This window comes from Hyperolius riggenbachi, chromosome 6, assembly GCF_040937935.1.
Source record: "Hyperolius riggenbachi isolate aHypRig1 chromosome 6, aHypRig1.pri, whole genome shotgun sequence".
Lineage (NCBI taxonomy): Eukaryota > Metazoa > Chordata > Amphibia > Anura > Hyperoliidae > Hyperolius > Hyperolius riggenbachi.
The window spans coordinates 35886299-35897901 of record NC_090651.1 but is presented as its reverse complement, the minus strand read 5'-3'; the positions used below and the strand labels follow the sequence as shown (position 1 = coordinate 35897901).

Genomic DNA, 11603 nt, shown 5'->3' with positions numbered 1-11603 from the left:
ACTTTCATGATGCCCCCATTTCCCCTTGTTTTGGCAATGCCTGTATATGTAGCTTGGTCCTGCCAATAAAGCTATTTTTGAGTATTATTATTATTTTATGTATATATATAACTGCTCCCCTGCCGTTGAATGCCAGTGCTGTGCTGGTCTGTCATTGTGAAACGTGTCACACAGGTGAGAGACACACACAGACTCCCAGCCCTGAGCTCTGCACATTCCTCTGTTCACAAGACAATTCCTCCGCCTGAGACTACATCTCCCTGCATGCTCTCCGGCCGCAGCGGCGCTCTGATTGGTCGGCTGGCAGCTTCTATTTGGACTGTGCATGTTAGGGAGGAAGCTGAGCCTCTGGCATGCAGCAATGAAGAGGGGTAAGAGGGGGAATATAAGAGATATATATATATATTTATATATACAAGGGGGGAGATGTCAGGAGTGTTTGCTATAGGGGCTTCCTGGCAGTGAGTGTTACTGGGCTGCCTTTTCCTCCTCCTGATCTCTGTATTATATAATATATAGGTTGCCCTTTTATATCTCTTATATGCTGACTGTTCTGTCTGCTCCAATCTTCTTATGTCTCTCTTATAAGTCACTGATCTCTGATATTTCCTGCAGGCTTGTGTCTCCTGGCAGATTGCTGTGTGTTCTGTGCTTTGGCTTTCTGATTTGATGTGTTTTATACTTGAGATGTCTTTTCTTTCTTTCTTTTTCTTTTTTTTTTTTTTTTACCCTTTACTCCTCCCTGTAGTCACAGTGCAGTCTGTACTGTCTACACCGTTCACTCTTTCTTGGTTTTTTTGGGGGGAGTCTCTCTGATCTCAATACTAAACCGCTCACCGTTTCTGTACAGGCATCTTTCACACGTAACAGAATGTGTGCGGTGCGTTTTCCAGAATTCGCATCCGCCGCCCGCAAATCTAATGATGAAAGTCGACGGCATCGTATTTGACTTTCGTTGCAGATATGAAAGGTCCACATGTATGCTTTTTTTTGGGAATGGAAATGCGATTTGCGTATCATGACACACTTGATTGTTTTCGTGCGCGTTTTCTGCACAGTAAAACTGATTTAAACGGAGAACTAAGAATGTTAATCATCAATGGGCTAGTTTATTTTATTTATTTATTTAAGTATTTATATAGCGCTGACATATTACGCAGCGCTGTACAGAGTATATTATTTTGTCACTTAACTTTCCCTCAGAGGGGCTCACAATCTAATCCAGGCATGGGCAAACTTGGCCCTCCAGCTGTTAAGGAACAAGTCCCACAATGCATTGCAGGAGTCTGACAGCCACAGTCATGACTCATAAAGGCAAATGCATTGTGGGACTTGTAGTTCCTTAACAGCTGGAGGGCTTTGCCCATGCCTGATCTAATCCCTACCATAGTCAAATGTCTATGTATGTATTGTGTAGTGCATGTATTATAGTCTAGGGCCAATTTTAGGGGTAAGCCAATTAACTTAGCTGTATGTTTTTGGAATGTGTGAAGAAACCAGAGTGCCCAGAGGAAACCCACGCAGACACGGGGGTAACATACAAACTCCATGCAGATAGTGCCCTGGCTGAGATTTGAACCAGGGACCCAGCGCTGCTAGGTGAGAGCGCTAACCACTACGCCACCGTGCTGCCCACAAATTTACAGAAAATGCGTTTTTCGTGCACAGAAAAAGATAAACTGACATCCTGCAGGATAATTCTGCACACTTTGGTCAGTTTTCTCTATCAATTACATTAGCTGCTGTGAAAAACGTGCGCATTTCTCTGAATACAAACACACATGGTGTGCGGAAAATATATGCGGAAAAACGCGCACAGAAAACTGGACACAAGTGTCCCCCCTGCCTTATGATGAAAGTCCACGCAATCATATTTGACTTTTCTTGCTGTTCAATGTTTTTTTGGGTGTGATTTTTCTGCAGAAATAAAAGGTCTACGGGCTCGTTCACATCATTCAGCCTTTTTTCAAGCGCAGGTGATTTTTTTCAAAATCGCCCGCAAAACGCTGGTGCAATGAATCTCTATGAGAAGGTTCATATCAGCGAGTTTTTTCCACTTTGCGCTTCGCCTGTACCTTTTTGGGGCGATTTGGCACTAATGGAAGGTATAGGAAGAGCGCTAAATGCTCACAAACTCGCTTTGTGCGGTTATTGCGTTTGCGATTTTAAGAATAAATACATTGAATTTATTATTTTCCGAGTCAAAGAGTTCACTTCCTGACATGTGTCAGGGAGTGAATTAAAAAAGCTCTCTGCAAAAGCGCTTTAGAAAATTCAATTGAAACGCAGGGAAAAAAAAATCACATCTGATTCTGAAGTTTACACGGTTACACTGAAATGAATTTCAATGATTTGCACTGGAAAATCGCATTCAGAAAAATCTCATAAAAACACGATTGGAAAAACGCAGAATCGCATCTGAAACGCTTAATCGCGGATACGGAAAACAGCTGAAAAACGCAGGGAGGAGTGTGAAGGTTCTGTTAATGGTACAATACTTTCCTCAGATGCGATCCTTTGATCAGATTTTTACGATCGAATTGCACGGAAAACAACGCAGTGTGTGGAGATCTTTTTTTTTTTTTTTTTGAGGCGTCTTTTTTTCCGATTCCCGGCGCTTGGGAGGGCGATTTGTTTTTGTGCTTAGCGGTTTTCTAAGCGTTTTTTCCAAGCGGTTTTGTAATTCACTCCCTGACGCAAGTCAGGAAGTGAACTCTTTGACCCAGAAAATAATAAATACACTGTATTTATTCTTAAAAATGTGATCGCCTTAATGCGCGTTTTAGTACACGTTCGCCGATTTTCCTATACCTTCCATTGAGGCGGAATCGCCCCGAAAATGGAACACGCACCGTTTTCCTAGCTGCACTGCGAATGACCCGCACTGATATAAACCTTCTCATAGACATTCATTGTCCACATGGTCGGGGCGTTTTGAAAAACCGCAGGCGGGCTAAAAAAAGCTGAAAACGCCTGCAGTGTAAACAAACCCTAAGTGGAGGGGTGTTGCCCCTTTTTTCCTTATTCTACGGAGAGCGTCTTCTTAATCCTGAGTGGGGACAGGTCTACTCTTCCCACCTGCTATTACAGTGGTTTGCGTATGCGGTAACCCTGACTTGTGAGTATACCGCACATACACTTTCCACACACCTTCATTTACCAGTGCATACTACACTATATTGGGCTCTCAGTGTCCCTCTTTTTGATGCTAATTGTTGGCAACTGTATGCAGGTTGAAAATTGACCAATCAAATGGAGCCTAGTTCTGAGCTATAATAATGTGCATAAAATCTGCATCAGCTCTGAGTTATTAGCATATAACTGACCATCCCTCATAATTCAGAATCTGATTACGGCCGTGTAAATTCCTGCTCCGCTCCTTGCTATTTCCGAGAATTGTAGCTGGGAAAAATGGAAAATCAAATTCTAGATCCCATCGCTTATAATTAAAAATTTGATAGAACGCAAATTATCTGACACAGTAACGATCGACAGAAATTTTCTGACTGGGCCAATCGAGGTTCTTTCGATTCCTGATTGTGAGACGAGTGGAACCTACAATGCTGTAGCAAGGTGTGGCAACATTGTTGTTTTTGTTTTTCCTGGTTTAGGAAATTGTGACAGTGTGCGCTATTATATATATATATATATATATATAGTAGCTGCTTCTCTGACTTTAGGGCTGTTCTGCACCGCATGCAGTTTGCTGTGTTTTGAGATTGTTTGCAAATTGCAAAAGGCAAGGACATCTGCAAGATGATGAAAACTGTGGGAAACCTTTTAAGGTGGCCATTACGATACAGTCCCACGGACGACCGATCGTTTCTGATCACTGTCTCTGTAATCGATTGGAAACGATCAGTCATGGCTGCTAATGGCCAAAAACCCGCTAACCAATCCCGATTAGATTGATGGGATTGATCTGAAAAGCAGATCGATCCCATTAAACTGATCAAATCGGTTAGCGGGTTTCTGTCTTTTAACGGCCAGGATCTTGTCCAATTGATTTCCGCAGTGATTGGTAATGATCAATCTTCGGATCGATTGCATTGTTAATGGACACCGTTACAGTAGAGCAATTTAATTTTACCTGATCACGAACGTCGACTCGGTCCTGCTACGTTTTAGTCTGTTTTTTTGGGTTTTTTTGCCACATTTGCGCTTGTGTACCGAGAATTCACTGGCAATCGCAAAACTCAATTGTTTACAAAATGCAGAGAATCGCCTTGGAAAAATCGCTATGACATTGCGCTGGGTTTGCTATTGCATTTGGCGAATTTGCAGTGTTATTGCAGGTTCACAGTGGGGTGCTTCTGGGGAGTTTTTCAGTGATGGCGAACAACAAAACGCTGTGACTAATGTATCCCTGTGAGATCATTCTCACTGCAACGTTTGCGATTTGCATAAACTGGAAACTTGCTGCATGCAGCATTTTGGCAACAATCACGATGGGATTCCCCTTCTCTTGAATGGAAATCACAAACAAAATTGCGAAATTTCAGACTGCAAAATCATTTGTGTTTTTTTTCTCCAAGTGGTAGATTCATCAAACGCCAACAACACTGTGGTGCCCACATAGCGCACAGCTGTAGTACCGTCACTTCCGCAAGTTATGCTATTAGTGCAACTCCCGGTACTAGAGTAGCGCAAACATCGGTTCGGTAATGCGCGTTACCGTAGCAACAGTCATGCTAATCTGGTACTGCGAGTCGCGCTGATGGCTTAACTGATACATGACGCAAGTCAGGAAGTGAACTCTTTGATCCGGAAATTAATAAATACAATGTATTTATTCATGAAAGTGGTGTGGAAATCGCTATACAACGCGCTTTTTCAAGTGCTTTGCGATTTCCCTATACCTTCTATTGAGCAAAAACACTCAGAAAATGGTACAGGCAGCGCTTTGCTGAGCGGATCAGAACCAAACCGCTCAGATGTGAACACTCCCATAGGGAATCATTGCACAAGCTTTTTAGGGCGATTTTCAAAATCGCCGGCGCTTGAAAAAAAAAAGGGAAAAAACGCACTAGGTGTGAACAAGCTCTAAAACAGACCTTAAAGGGTTACTTAAGCCTAAAAAAATCAGTTTAGCTTACCTAGGGGCTTCTTGCAGCCCCTGCAGTCATCCTTCCGCAACCCTCCAGGCAGCAGCAGCGACCCCCTGAAAGATGGCCGGTTGGAGGCTACTGCGCATGTGTGGCCCAAGTCCTGTGCTCCCTGATTGCACACCCGCGATCGTCTTGCACCTGCGCAGCAGTGACTTTCCCTTACTGCACATGCGCAGAATGCTGCCATGCACGGGGACGCGACGAGGACCTGCGTGGGCGGCCGGCTTTCAGGGGGTCGCCGCTGCTGGACGGAGGGTCTCGGAAGGACGGCGTGGGCACAGGATGCCTGCAGGGGCTGCAAGAAGCCCCAGAGAAGTTCAACTGTCTGGGTTTTTTTAGAATTATTTTAAAGAGAATCTGTACTCTAAAATTCTTATAATAAAAAGCATACCATTCTATTCCTTATGTTCTCCTGGGTCCCTCTATGCTGTTTTGGCCACTCCCTGCTGAAATCCTGGCTTGTAATTGCCAGTTCTAGGCAGTGTTTACAAACAAAAGACATGGCTGCTAACCAGCTTGTGATAGGCTGAGAGGAGAGCTTGGAGAGGGTGTGTAAAGCTTCTGCCTATCACAAGCAGTGCTGCACATTCCACACATTCCAGCCTGAGCCCGACAGAGCCGACAGAGGAAAGAAGATAAGATTTATTTCAGAGACAATGCAACTAGAAAAGGCTGCAGTGTGCCAGAGCACATTAGAACAAGTATAGGAAGTTATAGGATAGAAGAAATAAGGCTCAACATTTTGTTACAGAGTCTCTTTAAGGTTCCCATTTCCCATACAATATGTCCTCAGATGCAATCATTCGATCAGATTTGCGGGATCGTAAATCACTGGAAAGTAATTATCGATTGTTCCCATAAACGAGTCTATAAGGGCACTTTCACTCTTTAGATTCGATTGTAAAATCCAGCATTCCGATCATCAAAACTCTGTATTCCAATCAACCATAGAATCGTTGCACAGCGATTTTCTCCATGTAATGCCTGGTTTTCTGTACAAGGCAATCCTAAAAATTTGATCGAATGATCACATCTGAGAAAAAAATTGCACCATTAATGGGCAGCTTTAGTGAATGATCATATTTTGAATCAGATTTTTCAGATTGTGTTGTATGGAAATATGAAAACAAAGCAATGATCGCATTATCGATCATAGCCTTAAAGGATACTTGAAGCGACCTAAAAAAACAAAACGTTTGACTCACCTGGGGCTTCTTCAGCCCCTAGAAGTCTCTGTGTCCCTTGCCGCAGCTGCGCAGTCACCCACTTTTTTTAGGTCATCTCATGTATCTTTTAAAGAACTGGTTGATCGGCTTGGTCGTTTTTTTTTTCCATAGAAACTATTGTAACTGGTTAAGATACAATCGCAAATGGGGTACTTTAAGGGCTCTTACACAGTGGGACGTTGGGTTGCAGGGGACGTTAAGGTCGCATAACGTTCCCCTAACGCAACGCATGGTGGTGCTTAAGGTGGACGCTACATAGAGCCGCGTTATGCGGCTCTTGGTGCGCCGTTTTCGTTCGATAGAACCGGCAATGATTCATATGAATCATTTCTAGCAGGCAGAGAACCAAGAATGATTCATATGAATCATTGCTAGCAGGCAGAAACCGAGAATGATTCATATGAATCATTGCTAGCAGGCAGAAACCGAGAATGATTCAAATGAATCATTGCTAGCAGGCAGAGAATGATTCATAAGAATCATTGCTAGCAGGCAGAGAATAATTCATATGAATCATTGCTAGCAGGCAGAGAATAATTCATATGAATCATTGCTAGCAGGCAGAAACCGAGAATGATTCAAATGAATCATTGCTAGCAGGCAGAGAATGATTCATATGAATCATTGCTAGCAGGCAGAGAATAATTCATATGAATCATTGCTAGCAGGCAGGGAATAATTCATATGAATCATTGCTAGCAGGCAGGGAATAATTCATATGAATCATTGCTAGCAGGCAGAGAATAATTCATATGAATCATTGCTAGCAGGCAGAGAATGATTCATATGAATCATTGCTAGCAGGCAGAGAATAATTCATATGAATCATTGCTAGCAGGCAGAGAATAATTCATATGAATCATTGCTAGCAGGCAGAGAATAATTCATATGAATCATTGCTAGCAGGCAGAGAATAATTCATATGAATCATTGCTAGCAGGAAGAGAATGATTCATATGAATCATTGCTAGCAGGCAGAGAATAATTCATATGAATCATTGCTAGCAGGCAGAGAATAATTCATATGAATCATTGCTAGCAGGCAGAGAATAATTCATATGAATCATTGCTAGCAGGCAGAGAATAATTCATATGAATCATTGCTAGCAGGCAGAGAATAATTCATATGAATCATTGCTAGCAGGCAGAGAATAATTCATATGAATCATTGCTAGCAGGCAGAGAATAATTCATATGAATCATTGCTAGCAGGAAGAGAATGATTCATATGAATCATTGCTAGCAGGCAGAGAATAATTCATATGAATCATTGCTAGCTGGCAGAAACCGAGAATGATTCATATGAATCATTGCTAGCAGGCAGAGAAGGGCATTGCAGTGCAGTGAATATTAATTAGCCATGTGGCTAGGCAAAATAGCGGACTCTCCCCTCCTCTCCTGCACACAAAAAATGATAAAACAACATTACTGAGCATGTGCAAACAGTCTAACGCGGCTAAAACCACCTATAACGCACAGCATGCTGCACTCTCTAAATATTGCTACACGTTACACACAAAGCAACGTGTGCACTCTGAATGTCGCACAGACTTTGTTGCATTGCTGTGCCTTAGTCTGCGTTGGAACATTTTCTAACGTGCGACTTTAACGTCGCACTGTGAAAGAGGCCTAATACTGTGAATTGATTAAATGCAATCTATTTTCCTTAAAGTGAACCTGAACTCTTGCATAGGACAGAAGGAAAACATAGAGAAATGCACCCTGTATGTATTTAGAGAGAGTTTATCCTGTCTAATTCCCCCTTATCTGTGATTAATCACAAGTGTAATTTGAGCTCTCATCTGTGTCAGCTGGCTGCCTGGGCAGAGCAGCTCATTTCTAAACACAAGATGTTAATCCTATGTCTGCTTCCTTGAAAGCAGGAAGTAGACACCCTGCAGATTTATTGCAGGATTTGTATTAGTTGTAACAAATAAATGTTTTCCTGTAAAAGTTACTATACCGTTGCTTACCTTTTAGAGCAGAGAGGAAGTTCTGAGTTCAGGTAAATTTGTATGATCTTATTGAAAATAAGATCATTCGCTAAAAATTTTACAGTTAACTAACACCTACAGGCTTACAAGTTCTATGATGATAATTGGGGGTGGAGAGTAAGATGCTAATATCTCTGAGTTAGCAGTAATGTTATGCAGAGTGATGCATTCGATTGGTCCATTTCCAAGCTGCATAAAATGAATACAATTGGCACATTTCAGAATAGTTTTCATCTCATTGACCATCCCTAGTGATGGGTACCCAGTCTTTGCGTTTCACGAGACCCGCACTTTCAGTGATGCGAGAACACAACTGATTCCCTCTAGCCATGCCATGTACGGCTATAGGGATTCAGATCCGCAATTGCCATTTTGGCATCATGCCATCCGACATGTGGGGAAACACAGCAAATCGCCCATAGTGGAAACTGGCCCTAAGTGATTGCTGATTGGCATAGATGTCTGTGTTGTGGTGGGGGGGGGGGGGGGGGGGGGGGGGGGAGACCAGATGGTTGGGTATAAGGGAAAGAAACAAAAGAAAATGTTCATTGATTGTCTTAAAGGACAACCGAGGTGACACGTGACATGATGAGATAGACATGTGTATGTACAGTGCCAAGCACACAAATAACTATTATTATTATTTTTTTTTATTTATAAAGCGACAACATATTCCGTGGCGCTGTACAATGTAAGAAAACAAACAAGTGATACATAATGCTACAGACAATGATATACATCAAATATGAACACTGATACAAAATACAGAACTGCTGATTATACTAGCAAATTTAACTTGATGACTAAAATGTATAAATGTCTTACAGAGTGCAAGCAATTAAATGAATAACATTCCATGACACAAAAGGGTGAGAGCCCTGCCCTCGCAAGCTTACAATCTAAAGGAATGGGGTGGAAACAAGAGGTGGGGGAAGTATACAGTATATGTACAGGCAGTGCGGGATTAGGTTATTTAGTGAGGGGTAAATGCAGATGCCAGGTTGAAGGGTGCATGGCCTAAGCTAGAGAATATGCTTGTCGGAAAAGGTGGGTTTTGAGGGAGCGTTTAAAGATTTTAAAGGTGGGAGAGTGCCGGATGTGCTGTGGGAGGGCATTCCAGAGGAGGGGTGAGGCAAGTGAGAAGTCTTGTATATGTGAATGTGAGGAGGTAATTCTAGAAGAGGATAAAAGAAGCTTGTGTGCAGATCTGAGATTGCGGTTGGGTTGGTATTTGGAGACTAGTGAGGAGATGTGCAGGGGAGAGAGATTGTGGAGAGCTTTGTAGGTTAGGGCTAAGAGTTTGAACTAGGCTGTGTTCCTTTTTTTCTTTCTCTGCCTGAAAGAGTTAAAAATCAGGTATGCAAGTGACAGTTTCTGACCAGGTTGGACTGGGTCAGACTATAGCATAACCTTCACTGATAAGGAATTACAGCCATAAACACTTTCCTGTCAGTAAATGGCTTCTGAGAGCAGGAAAGAGAGAAAAAGGTTCAATAATTCATAGATTTGAGCTCTGGCATACTTCAGTGCAGGTGTCATTAAAAGACAAAGAAACAGTAAAAACTTAAACACTAGATTTAAATATAAAATAAAACCGTGGGATATCTAAAAAAGTCATTTTTAGGAGAAGGAGGATAGATACAATTGTTTTTCTCATCCGTTTATTTTCACCTTGGATGTCCTTTAAAAAGGAACCCAAGGTGAGATAGCTATGGAAGCTGCCATATTTATTTCCTTTTATCAGATGCCTGGCAGTCCTGCTGATCTTCCTGGTCATTAGGGTCCAAATCACCTGAAACAAGCATGCAGCTAATCTTGCCAGATTTGTCATAGACATCTGATATGCATATGCTTGTTCAGGGTCTATGACTTAAAGTATGAGAGACAGAGGATCAGCCAGACTGCTAGGCAATGTGCATTGATTCAAAGGAGATAAGCACGTCAGCCTCCATAGCACTCTCGCCTCTGGTTCCCTTTAAGATTTTACAAAATGCTTTTTTTTTTTTTTCAAATATTTGACCATGACTGAATAACCAATATTTTGTAAAGCTTGCTTAATGCCAGTAACCTGTTCAGCACGCATTGCTCGAGAGATTTTTTTTTTCTCTTGTACGGCAGTTGCGGAAACCAAAGAAACCATCAGCCAATCACAGGAGCCCAGCAGTATGGAGAACAAGGAGAATGGCTCAGTGGAGTCCAAAAAGTAAGTATTTGCCTGACTCCAACCCCTGGCAGTACTGGGACTGATCTACAAAGACAAGTGCAAAGAAAAGTGCAGCAGAAGTAAAGAGGTTATTGTCATTATGATTTACTGGATTTATATAGCGATAACATATTACGCAGCACTGGACAATAAATAAGGTTACAGACAATGATAATAGGGGTGACAGACAACACAATACAACTAATAAACGGCAAGACACACAATGCCAGATCATACACTGGAGTAATAGTCCCAATGAAACCGGTTCACACTCTTATGTGGGCAGGGTGAACAATCAGATACATAAGGAGGGAGGGCACTGCCAAAGGCAGGGGGTGGAGGGGGTGGTGGTTGTGATGGATTCACCTACGCTTAATGCGTCCAGCATGCGAAAATTGAGCACACAAAGAATGATTTGGAGTGCCCCTTTAATTTGTAGCCTGTTTTAACCACTTTTGCCTCCTGGACGTAGTACCTACGTCCAGGAGGCCATGTGCGCTACCGTGCACTCCCGCGTTCAATCGCTCCCGGCCCGCGGTTCGTTAGCCAGGAAATCAGTGAATCGGGCTATGGTGCCCGATTACTGATTCCTCTCCCCCGCAGAAAAAGCGACAGCTTCTCTCTGAAGCTTCACTTTTTCTGGCTTCTTACGTCCCTCTAAGCGTATGTTACGCTTAGAGTGACGTCATGTAAACAAACTCATGGCTGCCATCTTGTGGCCAAAAAGTAAAACTACAACTAAATGTAAAAAAAAATTAAAATGCACATATGTTTACCCCAAACAAATACTATTTACATCCCACCCTCCCAAAAATACCCAAATAAAATGTTTAATATAAAAAAAACAAAATTACAATTAAAAAAAACAAAAAACATGTAAATATTTACCTAAGGGTCTAACCTTTTTAAATATCAATGTAAAGATGAAATAGTTCTATTTTTTTTAAAATGTTAAACTTTTAAATAGTGATGGATGCAAAACGGAGAAAATGCACCTTTATTTCCAAATAAAATATTGTCGCCATACATTGTGATAGGGACATAATTTAAACGGTGTAATAACCGGGACAAT

At 41.9% G+C, this 11603-nt stretch overlaps 1 protein-coding gene across 1 annotated transcript in view; it reads left to right on the top strand.

Annotated features, from left to right (window-relative positions):
• The first annotated feature begins 296 nt into the window (after positions 1-296).
• The window catches only part of SAMD13 (sterile alpha motif domain containing 13), a 30135-nt gene continuing 18828 nt past the window's right edge, over positions 297-11603 (top strand). Inside the window, exons 1-2 of the mRNA XM_068239141.1 lie at positions 297-371; positions 10447-10531. Of these exons, the coding sequence (XP_068095242.1) occupies positions 326-371; positions 10447-10531 (131 nt within the window). The 5' untranslated portion in view covers positions 297-325. The remainder of the gene's footprint in view (positions 372-10446; positions 10532-11603) is intronic.